The sequence below is a fragment of the Colletotrichum chrysophilum genome, assembly GCF_026319265.1.
Source record: "Colletotrichum chrysophilum strain AFK26 chromosome Unknown scaffold_28, whole genome shotgun sequence".
Classification (NCBI taxonomy): domain Eukaryota; kingdom Fungi; phylum Ascomycota; class Sordariomycetes; order Glomerellales; family Glomerellaceae; genus Colletotrichum; species Colletotrichum chrysophilum.
In genome coordinates this window covers 317,739-333,939 of record NW_026517315.1, presented here as the reverse complement: position 1 = coordinate 333,939, position 16,201 = coordinate 317,739, and the positions used below count along the sequence as shown (strand labels likewise).

At 51.9% G+C, this 16,201-nt stretch overlaps 4 protein-coding genes across 4 annotated transcripts; 2 read left to right on the top strand and 2 right to left on the bottom strand.

Moving 5' to 3' along the window:
- Positions 1-2,323: 2,323 nt before the first annotated feature.
- COL26b_004625 (uncharacterized protein) lies at positions 2,324-3,586 on the top strand (the record flags this gene model as incomplete). The annotated part of the gene is made up of 1 exon (XM_053177496.1): positions 2,324-3,586. The coding sequence occupies one exon, from the start codon at positions 2,324-2,326 to the stop codon at positions 3,584-3,586; it is 1,263 nt and encodes a 420-aa protein (XP_053038610.1).
- Positions 3,587-7,678: 4,092 nt separating this feature from the next.
- COL26b_004624 (uncharacterized protein) lies at positions 7,679-8,136 on the top strand (the record flags this gene model as incomplete). Its single annotated transcript, XM_053177495.1, has 2 exons — positions 7,679-7,952; positions 8,003-8,136. 2 exons carry the CDS (start codon positions 7,679-7,681, stop codon positions 8,134-8,136), a joined length of 408 nt encoding a protein of 135 aa, XP_053038609.1.
- A 2,501-nt stretch (positions 8,137-10,637) lies between these two features.
- On the bottom strand, positions 10,638-11,817 carry COL26b_004623 (uncharacterized protein; the record flags this gene model as incomplete). Its single annotated transcript, XM_053177494.1, has 2 exons — positions 10,638-10,745; positions 10,792-11,817. 2 exons carry the CDS (start codon positions 11,815-11,817, stop codon positions 10,638-10,640), a joined length of 1,134 nt encoding a protein of 377 aa, XP_053038608.1.
- Positions 11,818-13,426: 1,609 nt separating this feature from the next.
- COL26b_004622 (uncharacterized protein) lies at positions 13,427-14,422 on the bottom strand (the record flags this gene model as incomplete). Its single annotated transcript, XM_053177493.1, has 1 exon — positions 13,427-14,422. The coding sequence occupies one exon, from the start codon at positions 14,420-14,422 to the stop codon at positions 13,427-13,429; it is 996 nt and encodes a 331-aa protein (XP_053038607.1).
- Positions 14,423-16,201: the final 1,779 nt, after the last annotated feature.

Here is a 16,201-nt window from a genome sequence, read left to right as displayed (position 1 = left end):
CAGGCCACCGTCAGGGGGATCATGCGGGGTGATTCGGGGGCGGTCGATGAGCTTTACAATGCAAACCCCGGGGAATCCCGACTTGGGCGCCGGCGACAGGTGATGGCGCTGAACTCTCGTCACCATGGTGTACCGAAGATGAAAGCGACGGAGATGAGGCTGGAAGATCGTGGCGTGACGAAACACTGCAAAAAGTGTCTCGACTTACGGGCTCTGTCCAGAGACCCGGTGTTGGAAACCACTGTGGCCAATGCAGGACCCAACAAACTCTTTCCATCGACCAGTGCTGCATTTCTCTAGCAGAACCAAGCGAACATACAGCATGGATGTCTCTTCGCACATCGCTCGTGCATCAAGTACTTTGTACGAGCAAGTCGGTAATGGATGGAACATTAAGACCACTCCACCCGATCCTTCGGGCTCAAGTTGAAACTCAGGGAAGAAAGGGTGTGTTATTGCAACTCCACCACGTTGTTGGTGAAAGAGTCAGCAAAAGTCTGTTTCTGATGGGCTGTTTGCCGAAGTCGCAATTGAGCGGCAATCTCTGAGATGGGATTCGAGTCGAGCATCATCGCATCCAATACCCGTTTCCAAGATCTGAACGGATACTCATCCCCAATTCAGTGGGCAGAAAATGAACCAGAAAAACACGGCTCGCAGACTTTTACCCGGTCGGAATTGGGGTCTGAACATCCGCCGAACTTCCAACTGAAGGAAAGTCACAGTGTCTGTGGCTCTTTTACCTCCGACTCCCGGCTGAGTCTCACTCGTCGTTTTCTCTCTGCGTCTTCCCCCAGCAGCTGCAGTACAGAGCCGATGCGTGCTGCAAGCTGCACAGCGTTTTCATGGATTGATATTGAGATAATTGGGCGCGCCGTGGGCCCCAAATTAGGCAATCCGGAAGCCGCAAATCTCATCATACGAGTTTGCAATTGCAACTCGGCAATTCCCTGCTGTGGCGTGTTGTTTTCTCCACTGGACATCGCGTGTCACTGACGTCTGTTAGGGACAAGGGACTAACAAGGGGACCACACAAACCTCTTCCAGCCGCCTCCATCACCGCCCGGGGTTTCCTGTCCGATGGCTCAAAATTTTCTCTGCTCCAACCTCCGGCCAGCGCGCAGGATTGACGCGATGCGAATGGACCAGTGAGAACTGACAGATGGACTGAGCAATACCCACGCCCAGCTATGGCCTCCACGAGCCCAATTCTTTTCACCCTTCGTGTTCGATCGCGGCTCCATTGATGTTGCTGCAAGTCACAGCAGACTCCATCCGCAATCATCCCCTTCCTCTCGACCGCCGACGATGAGCTTGACCAAAGACCGTTGCAAGCGTGCCTACTGGATATCCACCGTTAACCCGCCTCTTAGCGCACTTCTAGAAGGGGTGCTCCCGACCAACGCCGCCTCGGTATGCTCGGCAGCTCACGGGCGGTGTCCCACTGGAGAGGCTTCGGGGTCATGCTCAGGGTCCAGTCGGCATCCTTGCTGGCGTCTCTTAGCCCTCCTGCGGACCCCTGGTCTCCTGGGACGCTCCTGGGACCCCGGGGCCTTGTACCACCGACGCAGACAGGGCTGACTCTCAACCGCTCTTCGGTTCATCGCAAACCACCGTTTGCCATTGGCGCTGTTCATGGGCAACTGTCAACGGTACGTATGTACAAGCTGCCTTCTCCATGGGCCTCTCACCCTTGGATCCATGCATGGGGGGCCCCTTGAGCTGTCTTCTAATGAGGAGCCCAGCTTTCTTTTTACACTACGGCATACAAATCATACGATGTATATCCATCGAGACGGCGGTGCCTGATTCGAAGCCTGCAAGCCGCGAGGACTTGAACACACGCGGGCCTGCGAGTGCGAGACGAAGGGGACGAGGGGGAGGGGTGAGCCCGGGCGACCTTCCATGAGGTCGGAGCGGTTCTACGGAAACCCAATTGAGACCGCATCTGAGAGAGAGGTTATATATCTTTCGTGGGCGTCCCGAGTCCAGCGCTCTCAAGAGAGTGGCTGCGTGCTTGTTGTTCCAAACCCTTGGATCCGGCTCTTCTTCTATTTGGGATTTCTACCATTGTCTGTGCCATTTTTTGATACCCCCTTCCCATCCGCACCCCTGTTCACGTCGGCGGCCCCAGAGATCCATACTCCATCCTATCTCATCCCGTCCTCCTAGATTTACAAGCAAGCAGCCGCAAGGCTTCCCTTTCTTTGTTCGAGGAACACCGACGATCAGCTGAGGATTCGAACTTCATCTTCAGCGAACTGGGAATCCCGACACCACAAGCTTTTCCTTTCGCCTGATATTCCGTCACACAGTCACAGTCATGGCCTTGACATACAAGCAGTCACAACTGGTCAGGGGGACCATCCCCGCCCTCCGTGAGCACGGAGAGACCATCACATCCATCTTCTATGCCAACATGCTGCGCGCTCACCCGGAGCTTCACGACCACTTCAACAAAGTCAATCAGGCCAACGGTCGTCAACCACGCGCCTTGACGGGCGTTATCCTCGCTTTTGCTTCCAACCTCAACCACATCAGCGAGCTCATTCCCAAGCTCGAGCGCATGTGCAACAAGCACTGCTCGCTCGGAATCCAACCCGAACATTATGACATTGTCGGCAAGTACCTCATTCAGGCCTTCGGTCAAGTCCTCGGCCCAGCCATGACGCCTGAGATTCGTGAGGCTTGGACAAAGGCCTACTGGATTCTTGCCAAGATGCTCATCGGCCGTGAGGCCCAAATGTACCGCGAGTTTGACGACGACAAGTGGAAGGGATGGCGCAAGTTCCGCATCGAGCGGAAGGTTGCCGAGACGGACGACATCTTCTCCTTCTACATGGTCCCATTAGACGGCAAGCGTCTCCCAGACTTCTATCCTGGCCAGTACACCTCCCTCCGCTCGACGATCCCGGGCCTCGGACACCTGCAGTCCCGCCAGTACTCTCTCAGCGACTCTCCTCGCCCCGACTACTACCGCATCACCGTTAAGCGTGATCAAGGTGTCAAGGTCGGCAAGGGCCAGGCCGTCTTCAACCTCAACCCGGGCGTCTTCTCGAACTTTCTCATCGACGAGAAGAAGCCTGGCGACATTGTGGAGTTGACACATCCCACAGGCGACTTCTTCTTCGACACGCACGCTGCCGGAACTCTTCCCGTTGTCCTTATCTCTGCCGGTGTTGGTGTCACGCCGCTGATGTCTATCTGCAACACCATCATTGAGCGTCAGGCCGTCCGCCCCATCTCATGGATTCACTGCTCGGCGCGCAACGCCCCCTTTGAGGAGCACATCCGCAAGATTGCCTACAGCCGCGCCAACTTCATCACCAAGTTCTTCCGCTCCCAGATTGCCGATGTCGAGGACGACGATTCACTGTCTTCGTCAAGCGACTTTGGCCTTCGCATGGACCTTGCTCGGATAGATCCTGCAGAGCTCTACCTCGGCCACGGTGGTGCCGAGTACTATATTTGCGGTCCCGAGATATTCATGGTTGAGATGTCTCAATACCTGCTTGATCGGGGAGTTGATCCCGCTAGAGTCAAGTTCGAGAGGTTCACTACCGGCGACTTGGAGATGAAGCACTAAAGGCGTAAAAGCGTTGGCTACACAGTTGCACCTTCGCTCACTGTGCATTTGATTTAACGGGAGAACGGAACAGGACACTGAGGGATTTGGGTTCAATGAACGTGGCGGAGTTTCAAGAGTTGAGAAACGGTCTATCTGGGAAACGGTTCAATGTTTAAGCGGCCACATTAATGTCTGGTCAGTTAAGGGAAGACACGGAGGATGGGTGGTATCCATTGATTTTGAAGTATCTGGAACGGAAGGGTCAATCAAGCGTGCTCGTTTGCGCTGTAGAGAAAAAGAATCTTCTTGCCCTCCACTGCCGCTACTCACCTACGATTGACTCCAAACGCTGCGAAAGCGGACTTGTCAAACGCCGTCATGGCTGTTGCCTATTCGCCGCACAGCAGTGTGCAAAGATGTGATCGAAAGCGAGTGCTTTGGTGCCGATTCAACACCAACAATCGTTCTCTATCTAGCAAATATTCGACATCATACGAGAAAAACTGGATTGGGCGCCGCATAATGCAACCGCCTGACTCGTCCACTATTTATTGACGCCTCTGACCCCCCCCCAGAGTTCTCTACGGTGTACCTAAACTGGGGGCTTTTGGGGCGGAGAAGAGCTGGGGTTTTGTCCTCCGGTGGGCTTCGGAATTCCCATTGCAACCTGGGTCTTACACACACATATCGCACTCGATTTTTATATCCACGCAACTCATCACGAACGTCTTCCGTTGGTTGGGGGGTTGGTTTTCGTCCACAACATCCCATGATTGCGTCCGACGTCGCTCCGCAAGCGAGAAGGCTTGATGGAGTCTGGCCGATGCGCAGCAAAATGCGATCTCACGCTTCCCCTTGCCTTTCCCATCGGGATCGGGATTTCGATCAAATGCGCCGAACACGTACGGATACACACGCACACAACGCAGCGGCATAAAAGGAGCAAAAACGCTTTGCCGGGTAACCTCCGTGATGACGAGTGAGCATTGCTACCTAGCGTGAGGCACAGCCTACCACAAGCGAAAGTCTCCCCTTACTATTGATGTCTGTCCCCTGCGAGATCGTGGGTCAAGTTACTATCGGACTTCACAGAGAAAAGTCGGATTCCCTTCTCTCGACTGTCCCGTTCTGCGGCAGCCTCTGCGGCGCGGGCTTGACTCGCTAGGAAGAACCCGCCCATCGAGACTGATCATCGACGATGACGCCAGCTTTTCATGTGTCCTCTGCAGGCTCCCCTCGCTCCCGATGCTGCTCATTTTGTTGCCCTGCAGCGGGACCTAGAGCTAGTGCAGTGCTGGGAATCCGCAATCCGCTCCGTCGGCAAAGACCAACGGCTATGCCGCCGTTTGAATCTTCAACGGCGTCCGTGCCAACCATACTAGATCCCGCTCGCCCGCTGGAAAGGAGCCCGCAACAGATTATCTCCTCATATTAAATCCTCCTCAAAATTCTGCTCTCATCTGCCGGTACTTGGGAGAGTTTTCTCACAGCCAGGGGGGAAACAACAAAGGAGAACAAATACCAAGGAAAAATCCCTCTCGCTTGATTAGACTTTGGGAGTGCACATGGCGGTCAAGAGGAGAAGAATTCCCCGGTGATGTCGCAGTAAATGAAGAAAACGTCAACTGCCAAGCAAACCTTCCAAAGTGAAGGAAGGGGGTGTTGTGTTAGACCGCAGGGGGAGAGGAAACAAGTACCAGCAAACTCAACTCAGGAGCCAGTTCCGGACACCGCCTGCCTGCTCTAGGGTCTTCGTCCACCCATGCGTGTTATCCGAGACCTCATATGGGGAAACATTCGCCGCGGGACGGCGGGTTCGTCGGAAGACAGGTTGCTCAACAAGGTGTTGTTTCCGGTAGCATTGCGGCCTAGGGGGGCTGCTGTCGCTGTCGCAAAACAGAACACGCGCGCGCTGAGCTGAGCCTCCGTATTGGGGGTGTGTCGTCGGTGACTGACCCTGAAAAAACCAACCCCCGGCCGCATCAGATGCTCGTCAGGCGCCGACACGACGCTGCAGGGGCTCTTGGAAAAGGGCACTGCAAGGAGCATTTTTTGTTTCTTCTTTTGGTTCGTGCACTGTTATGCGAGTCGGAATAATGGCATGTTTATCGACAGTGCGTTTCCTTATTTGTGATTTGCGATCAAAGTTTCTTTTTTGTGTTGTCAGAGGTTGAGGTCGAGAGAGCCCAAGTCGCTGGCGTTTCGGTCGGCAGTTGGGAGGCTCGGTGTAACCCTTCGGCTGGATTAGTGAACTGCGCAACGTGGCGTCGCTGCAACGTGAAGTCGGAGCTGTCACTTTGACAAGCACACCTCACCGCTCATGATGAAAGTGTATTTCGTCATGAGAAAAAGAAAATCACGGGACCAGGGAGTCGAGCATTCCGAGCGTCTCGGGTTATTGATGCTTGGCATGCTGCTGGGCTTGGGGGCCTTGCTGGATGATGTATTTGATACAGCCAAAAAGACTGAAGCCAACAAACCAGGCAGAAATTCACTAACGACTTGTATGTTACCTCTAACTTGTCATATTTGAGCCAGTGCGAAATTGACGTCTTCTAATAAGTACTTCGATCTAACACTCTACGGGTCCACATGTCTCCTACAAAGGCAGGATGCCGACTACCTGAGACGCCAAAGCATGATGACTCCTGTTGACCATGTCCCTTCAATTTGAGCGTCAGAGCTCTGTTTATTCTACATCATCTTGCCGATACAGACGGAAGATCATATGGTGGCACGGCATTGGTTCGCCGCACTAATGTCCATCGGGTGTCTGTTAGGAATTTTAGATCTCCATAGCCAAGTGTGGTTAGAAAAGGGATATAGACCTGCAAACATATCTAACTCGTAGGAAAAACTAAAACTAAACATTGTCGTATGACCTTTGTCACCAATGTATTCTGTTCAGGTCCATGTTCTTTTGCCTTGACTCAAGTAACACAATCCAAAAAGCCATATCCTACTTTTATACCTTACCCGTTGGCGAAAGCTATCGTCTCTCAGCCAAATACCAAGCCCTATCAGCTCCAAGCAGTGACCTTTGGGCAACATTTCTTTATGACTGATACAATTGGCCAAAATAAGTTTTGGATATTGAAAGACACTTACTAGATCATTACTAGAGTCAAAATTTGTCGGACTTGAGTCCTTGACCTTTGTGTGAAAATAACAGAACCTCAGAGTCAGAAACCAGCCATTCTCGTTGTGGTATTGCGTGTAAAAATGAAAGATATTGGAATGAACGGGTTTCTGTCATGGCAACTGAGGGCAATGTGCGACAAAGCGAAAGAAATTATCGGTGCTGAAGAACAACCCCAAGAGCCGAGATGGTAGGATTTGGGGACTCATAGCCGTAGTAAGTACTGACATAAGACGGCTTTAGCGCGTGTGGAAGCACGACACGAGCTACTCAAATCAGAGCATCAAGGGCTGGTCAGCAATAATCCTCCTCCATCCTGTTCAAAGTTGAGGTTCGGCCGTGCAAAGATCATTGGCTGACTGCTTCTTATATCTAAACTGACTGTCAACAGATCCAATTGGTCAGATTTTCCGGTAGTTCACCGGTGCTACTATGAGGCACAGTTGCGGCCTAGAAAGGAATACGATGAAGGATTCGTATGAAGGCCTACGCCGTAATGGCTTTCCCACTGCCAAGCAATTGGGGCTTACTGCACACCGCCGGGGAAGAATACGAATGGTAGGTAAGAAATAAAGTCTGACTAGCAAAAAGACACTACTTTTGGAAGTAGAGCTGCATGTCTTTGTTTTGCAGGACGGAACGATCGGCCCACACGGGTATGCCTTCTGAGTTGACCATGTTGCACCACACAAGCTCTGTGAAACGCAAACACATGGACTGCTACGATGACATGGCGTTTAGTCCGTCATTGACGCCAGTGTAAGGCGCTCTCTGATCCTAAAGCTGAAAATACGAATGTAACGTCGCGCTGGTGCGTAAGAGCAGGATTGCGGTCATCATGACCATTCATAAAAGCCTCTCTCCCTAGCTCTACATTGTCTGTGTTGTTATTCAAATCCAGAGTTCCGACTTAGCTCTCGACTTACCTTCGATCGAATCCCAATCATCCATCTCAAATCTGATACCCAATGATGTTTTCCACCAAGCACCTTCTCTCCCTCATCGCTGTCGGCCTTCATGCTGGAATCGCTGCTTGCGAAGAATACGGCTCCTGGCATGTCCAGATCAACCTCTCTGGCGGGGCTCAAGGTCACAGACTGGGAGAGCTTCATGCTGTTCACTCAAGCACACCGAACGAGGAAAGCTACGCAAGATGGCTCTACGACCCCGCGGTGGGATACACTGTCTACACGGCCGAGGACCCTACCTTGAACAACACTTGGGTCGACAGCGTTGGTGTCCATAGTAGGTATACCCTAAGCCAGACAAACTTCACGAAGCTTACAGTATTGCAGCATTTGAGATCCAGCAGGAGGTTCTCGGCGTTCCCTTGAAGGGTTCTGGGCCGATCGAAATCTTTTTCAACACCAACGGGAACGGTAGAAGCGCCTTTGGAAATGCTACCATCCCCTCCCAATTGGACAACTGAGATCTTGATGTGTTGACAGTTCCGAATTCAAAAATGAGTAAAACACGGTCTCGCAGAGTGGCAGGTGATTAAGAAATTACGAAAATATTCAAGGAGCATGGAAGAGTATTCGAAACACGTAATTTTATGCGTAGTAGTAATAGGTCTCGAAATAGAAAAGAATTGGCCTAAGAGATTTCACAAGCAATATCGTCAGTACATTTGGAGACTCATAGGGTCAGATTATTAAATATTTTGTCATGCGAAAGTCGTTAGTATCGCGACATCTGGCAGACCGCAGAGAAGCACTCATAGCGGGTTTATTCGCCCATTTACCTGGAGTCTTGCTGGTCTCCATTGCGTTAACACCTCAACACACAAAGGATGTGGGCCGATTGGCCCACGGCCGTCTCCCAGATCTATCCCTCTGGCGTATGTCAGAGGCGTTTGCCCAGAAAGATCTTTGTGCCGTGTAGACGGCTCCGCACCGTTTTCCAACAGAGTCCTTGTGATCTCATGATACCCGTTTATAACCGCAAGGTGGAGTGGGGTTTGGCCACGATCGTCTCGGATGTTAACATCAAGCTTTTTGGAGACATGTCCTTGAACAATGTCTTTTCGCCCATACTCAGCCGCAAAATGCAGCAGTGTCTTTCTCTGGGCTCCATAGTAGCGCTCCCAGTGTGAATCGGGTATGTGGCGACCTTGGTCCACCAGAATCCAAGCAATATGCAGATATCCACACCACAGCGCCGCTTCTAGAACGTCCGTGTTAGACTTCTCGAAGTAGAAGTTGATGTCTGCCCCTTTCTCTATGAGAATCTTGACAATGGTTCCAAATCCAACGCAGGTACTCTGATGCAGACATTCATTGTAGTCCTGCCGTACCCAACGAGCGTCGACCCCATGAACAAACAGCATTTTGACGATCGCCTCAAATCTCTCAACGACATCTTGTTCAAGATCTTGTCCGTATTTGTTACGCATCTCAAAACGGTCCATATCATAGCTGACAATGACAGCCCGGGTTAAATACTGGTACTTTCCCCCCGGCGAAGTGGCATCCGCACCACTTTGTAGGAGCAATTGGGTGATTTCCAGATGCCCAGCCTGCGATGCTGCGTGAAGCGCACTGCTATACATCCACCTCTGCCCTTCCGACGTAATATCGTACTGTTGGTTAGGGTTGGCACCAAGCTCAAGCAGGAAGTTTACCACATCGATGTCCCCTTTTGCGGAAGCATTTACGAGTGCTTCATTGAAATCAAGCTTCTCAGCAGTCAGGCTTGCTCCTCGATCCTGTAAGGTTTGCACAAGGTCTCGTTTCCCAGTAGCGGCGGCAGCCTGAAGTGGACCTATGCCGGTTTCCTCGGTCAAAGTCCCCATTGTGTCGAGAATCATCCCAATGAGGCAATCGTCATAGGTTTTTATGGCATCCTTGAGGTTATTGCTGTCGAGTGAAACACGATTCTGACAAATCTCAAGTATGGTTTGAACGGCATGTGTGTGTCCTCCACGAATTGCCGTAGATAAGCTCTCGTCCAAATCTTCATTGGCTCCATTGTTGATCAGGATACGAACGATATCCTCGCGGCCTCTACGACAAGCGCTGAGAAGAGCATTCCCATGAATACCGCCGGGGGAGTTGGCACTTGCTCCGCTTTCCAGGAGTAGCTGTACTATGCTAGCTTTGCCGCAGTAAGAAGTGGCTGCCAGCGCACTGCCGTAACAGCCACCTGGTCCGTTTACGTCTGCGCCGCGGTTGATGAGTAGCCTTGCCGTGTCCTCATGGCCTTCGTGACAGGCTGCTTGAAGTGCGTTTCCGTAAATAGCGGGAATGTTGCCATTCTCGTCGGCGGGAGACCATAGCTTTGCAAAGTTTTGGGGCATCCCTGACTCCTTTGGATCTTCATGACTTCCGATGTTACTGTTTAGGTTGGCGCCCTCATCAAGCAAAGCATTGATGACCTTCTCATGGCCCCTGCTCGATGCTGCTATGAGGGCACTGCCGTAGATCGGAGATGATGCATCGACTGGGGCTCCTCTTTCGATGAGGAGGCGTACAACTTCAACATGCCCTCCGTATGAAGCAGCTCCTAAAGGGTCTCCGTACCTGGTGTTGTGTATGCTGATATCGCTGCCGCCGTCAAGCATTACCTCTACAAGGGCTACGTACCCTTGGTAACAAGCTACCGGTAGGCCAAGACTGACGTCTACACCTCGATGAAGCAGCATCTTGACCGCGTGCATGTCATTGTCCAGACAAACAATCTCCAAGAAGCTATGATTCTTGCAAGATTCTCCCGCGACGGTGTCGAGACTCGCTCCATAGTCGAGAAGCATCTGCACTGACTCCCAGTCGCGCATCTTATAAGCTCGAAGCAGGGGGTCGTCGAATCTATGACCGATTGGATAATGGCGCTTAGCCACTCTCCCCGTATCGGCGCCCCGTTCAAGCAACAGCCGTGCAATATTTCTGTGTCCCTCGTAGACAGCCACCTGTAGAGCCGTGTCATTTGATCTTACAGAATTGGCGTCTGCGCCAGTGTCGAGTAGTAGGCGCGCAAGACTCTCTTCCCCATGCCGACAAGCACTGAAAAGAGGGCCGCTCCCAGTGTTTCCAGGCCGTGCTTCATGTGAATTGACGTTGGCCCCTCTATCGATCAGGAGACGTACGATATCATCGCGACCGGCTCGAACCGCACCTTCCAGCGCCGACTCGTCTGCGCTCTCAGAGTCGTTGACATCAAATCCGTGATCGAGCAGCAACTTTATGATCTCTACTTCTTGCTGACCATGGGGGTTGTAGAAACGCTGGAGAATGCCATTATTTTTGGCCCAAGCATTATTCGGTCCCACGCCTGCATCCAAAAGCATCCTGACGGCGCCGACATGGCGGTTCTTGGCTGCTACCCAAAGAGCCAACATTGCATGCCCATCTTGCTCCTCGTCAGCTAATGAGGCACAATCATCTCGCTCTGTGCTTCTGCCAACAGAAATACCGGCGTCGAGAAGGATCCGCATGATACGTTCGTCGCCATAGGCCGCAGCAGATTCCAGGGCATCCCCAATCTGATTTGGCAGCAGCGTCAGACTTGCTCCGTGCTGCAGTAGAAGAGAGACAATCCTCACATCACCATACGCGGCAGCAGACTCGAGTGGTGATTCAGAGTGTTCACCCAGTCCGTTTACGTCAGCGCCCTTGTTGAGAAGAAGGCGAACAATCTCCACGTGGCCGTATGAGCAAGCCAGCTGGAGCACGTTGACTGACATTCCACCTGGAGGTTTCATGACTGCTCCCCAATCGAGCAACAGCCGAACGACCTTCAGATGTCCATTGCTGCAGGCCCATCCGAGGCTGGTCTCGTACTCAGCAGTCATTGCGTTAACTTCCGCATTGGCGTCCAACAAAAGCTGAACAATCTCGACGTAGCCTCCGCTGGCGGCCACGTGTAGAGCTGTCAGATCGAAAGGGTCCTTCAGGTTTACATCTGCTCCATTTGCGATCAGAAGATCCACGATCTTGATGTGTCCTTTGTCTGAGGCCACCACGATTGGGTAACCTTGTCGTCCGCCCTGTTCATTGACGGCAACATGTTGCGAAAGCAGGCTTTTGACTTCCGAGACGAGGCCATACAAGCAGGCGTAGTACAGACCCGAAGCGGGTTTCGTGATCTTGAATGAGGCCTCTGGATCAAACATGACGAACCAATTCTCATAGGCCACGTTGTCAGATGACAAAAAATCGAGAATCAGGCCACCATTTTCAGCCCCATGGCCTAGAGACCGAGATGCAGCTGCGTGGTCCAGCCATGATTGTGCGCTGTAGCTAGCAAATGGAAATGCTTCTTCGATCTGGTGTTTTGTCATTGCATCCTTGATTTCTGATAGATATGCCACGCAGATGTCAGCAAGGGACGCCCGGGAAATGGACGGCTCAATGAGTGGCCGCAGCTCTGCATGGAGCCGATCCGAGGTCAGATATTCCTTCACTGAGAAGTGGGCGAGTCGCACTTCTAGCACTTCTTTATATCCATCGAGCTGATCCCTTGCGCGCTTACGCGTCCGCGCCAAAAGCAGCATACTTGGGCAATAGAGACAGATCTCAGTAGGTCTGGGCATCCTGAAGGCCGGGTCAAACTTGGGAGACTCGCTCAAGTTCACCGCGAGAGCGTCAGCAAGCTCTTCGACTGTAAATGGCCTGTTAGAGAAAGCAAGGAAGCGGAGAACGGTGGTGGCATTGGATTTGTTCTCCTCTGGTATGTCTCGGATCATTCGATGATAGGTTTCATCGAGATCCCTGGGTAGAGATGACAGTTCCTTGAGAAGAGTATGATGATCAATGCACCTAGCTAACGAACTGAGTTGGCAGGCTGCCCACCGGAACCTACATCAAATCAGCGCTGCTGTTTCGTGCGGCTGCTGGTCGACTTACATTCCATCAACTTTAGCCATCAGTGTCGACTCGATCTGTTGCAATCTTGGGGTCCCTTGCCACCTGTCGAACCTTCCACCTGGTCGAAGCTCATGGCGAATATAGGCCTGGATATCATCTTGAATAAGACTGTGCTGAAGTGAAATGAAACACTCTTTCTGGGCCCATTCGGTAAAAGACCTTTCGATATCTTCCACTGATCGGCTTGTAACGAGAATATGAGTAGATCCTATGGTATCCTGCTTCAGTTGTTTGATGAAAGAGAGAATACCGTCTACATACGATCCGTCTCTGGTCGTACATTCATCAAGGGCGTCAATGATAACCCAAGTCTCGTCTGACTGATTCAAGATTTTAACGAGACAGTCATAAAGCTGCTGGGTTGTCGGCTGCTCATCTCTTCGCGCAGGACGTGACTTCCATAGGTCATGTATACAGGCCTTTGATGCCTCGTTCTTCTGAGAACACTGTTGGATCAGAGAACGGAGCAAGCTGTTGAGAGTCTGTTTCGAACTGTCGTTGAAATCAAAGTAGAAATAAGCAAGGCAAGCCGATGAATAAGTAGACCGAACGTCTTCAATCAAAGTCGAGCTCAGAACTGTTTTTCCGCAGCCCGGGATTCCAGATACCCAGAGAAATGCACTCCGAGTTGCTTTCCAGTCCCGATATATCGGATCCTCTAGAAGCCAGGACCCGGTTCCCTCGTGGTGACTTTGCATGGCTAATTTGTGGTTGCTTGACTGGTCCGGCGCTCTCAGCCACGACATCACCTCGTCGTCTTCCCGATTACTAAATATTGTCTCTTGGAAATCATGCATTTCTTGCTTTACTAGATTTAACTCAGCGAGACTTCACCTGCCGGGTCTCGACGTTCCACTAACCTGACTCAACGGCGTCGGCTAACTTCTTCTCTGCTTCAACCTTACTCGGCAAGATCTTTCCTAAAAGGTCCTTGGCATAGGCAGCCGCTGTCATTGCGGCGTATCCATGCCAGTTATCGTTCTTGTGGGTGTCCGAGTAGTCGCAGATACCCCTGACTACCAAACACGGGAAGTGGTTCATAAGGCCTGCGGCTTCCATCTCGAAGCAAAGCACGCCCTTCTCTGCTGCGAGACGGTCCCGGACTGTGGCATCTTTCATGAGCTGATTCGCAGACGCGATAAGACCGTAATGAACAGCGGGGTCATCATCGCCCTCATCTTCGTCTCTCTCCGCGCGGAGGATGATGTTATCCGAATCTGTACCGCAACCCGCCGTGCAGTCCCCAGTACCGCTAGTGTGAAGGTAGTTCGACTGATAGAGAACATCGGTGCTGGGGTCTGGCCGTCTATACTTCCGGAGTCTCTTGTTCTTCCCCGTGATATCTGTGACTGCCTCTTGAATATTGTGGCCTTTGCGTTCGTACTGCGCCTGCAGATTGGTGACCGCAGTTCGGACAACGTTGGGAGGCTGGTCCAGATGTCTCGTGTGCTGAAAGGCTTGCTCTTGAATCGTCTTGCCGAAGTCATACTCAAATACACCGCTGTTGCCGCCGCGAGGGGCGCTGACAACAATATCACCGAGGCGTACATCGTCCTTCGAGGTCGGGGCGCCGCCGCCGATGCCCACCATCAGGCCAATCCGAATATTGGGGAATGAATGAACCATATCCCTGGCAACCGTCGCTGCCGAACTGGTGCCATATTCACCATCTGGAAGCACCGCGATGACCACGTTATGCTGCCCAATCCGACCAAAGGCGTAGCTGTTATTGTCATGTACAGCAGCGCTGATTCCTTCGGCGTCGTGTTCCTCGTCTAGAAATTCCTGTGCGGCGACGAACTCGGGCTTGATGGCGCAAATCCAGCCGACTGTGTACTGTTCGGCAGACATCGTCACTGTCGGGTGAAGAGCGAGAAGGTGAAGTCAGAGTCGAGTAGAAAGCGCGCGCATCAAGATGGGCATGGCAAAGGAAATCGCGCAGTACTGCCATCGATAATTTGAAAAGGCAGGCAGCGAAGATTGAAGGAAGGACCAGGCTAAGTATGAACTCCGGCCACACTGCCCTTCAGTATGGAGACATGGGATTCTCTCCCTGCTCAACTGGGTCGGGACGTGGCCTGCAGATATGCCCCCCGGTTGCTTTGGCGAGGCGAAGCAGGGGCTCGACAGTCAAATCAGAGTCCATGGCTTGCAAGAGAAAGTGGAAGGCCAAGTGTGCACCGAATGACAACGCTTGATGTCCCCTGCGTCTCACTGCATATGCCGGGAATAATACTGTCACACCATCAGCACCACTCTCATCGTTCTGTCTACAGTGTTGTCCAATTATTAGGCAGGAGAAGTGGTCGTGACTGTCACTGCGCCGCATTTGACATACTTCAGCTGGACAAGCCCAGAGACAGCCTGATTTCAATTTCACAGCTTACGCCAGCCTGATGACCCAGCTCTTGCGTCTTGACACCACCAGGGTCGAGCAACGTTGTAATTGAATCATCAGCAATCTGTCAGGCATGTCAGAAGTTGGGTCAGATAAACCAAATGCCAATTTGGAGAGCAGAAGGGCAGATGAGGAATCTCTCAAGAGCCTCCAAGAATCCTTGGGCCACATCTCTTAATATTGGAAATGCTCAAAAATTTGGCGGAGACGGTCTCAAAGTGGTCTTATTAACCCTCTCCATTCCTGTACATAGAGGGCAGGATGCCTCAGTTAGCGATCCCTGTCTATCATTAGGCCAACTGAAGTCAACCTCCTCCATGCAAACATGGTCTAAATCCTGTAAGTGGTAGAATGAAGGTGCGAGTTAGATTAAATGGCTGATCAAGAACGCATCCACAAGGCGTAAGCAATCGCGTCGAACCTGCTCCGTTACACTTCCCATTGAGGCACCCGATCTTCTGGAACAAGAGGAAAAAGGATTATGTTCATTCATGAGGTCTCTGCGTGTCTATTCGAATAATCTGAAACTGATTAGGGATTACAATATTAGCAGAAAGCCTGGTGATTTTGATGATGAGACTGTAAGGTCGCACCCAGTCGGCGTGCGTGGCCTACTTATCTGAGGGGTCCAGCGGAACTCTGCTGCAGCTGATCGCGGATGCGATGACGTCCACAGGGTTCTAGCGCATTGTTTTTAGTGTTGGTCTCTGTGGAAGACTGAATTCAGAGCAACTGGGGTCCAGGGAAAAGCTTCACGCAGGCTTTTGTCTTAGTGCTGGCGCTTACACTGACAGGCCTGTGAGCTCATGAGCCCACCGCGACTTGCTCTTCCTCATCACAGGCATCTTTCTACCAGGTCAACTCAGCTACATGGATGCGAGCACTTGGGCGAAGCAATTACGCTTACGTATTTTACTGCCATCTGCTTCTTATGCATGACTAAGTTGGTGCTTGAGGCGTCTAATATGAACGGCGGGGGGCGGCGGGTGCGGGGAATATTTTAAAGCCCGTGACACTAAGTGCTTCGTGCCATCCAAACACTGATTCTGCGAACGCCGCGGCGTTTACAAAATTTGGCATGCAACATCTCTTTCACCATTCATGTCATGAAATCGCAATGACGAACATCCAGCCCGGGCAAGAAGCGCAACAGGGGAAACCACCCCAGCTGCGAAACTCGGGTTCAGAGAATGCCTCCACGCAAGATCGTGATATGGAGCAAATTGCCAGCA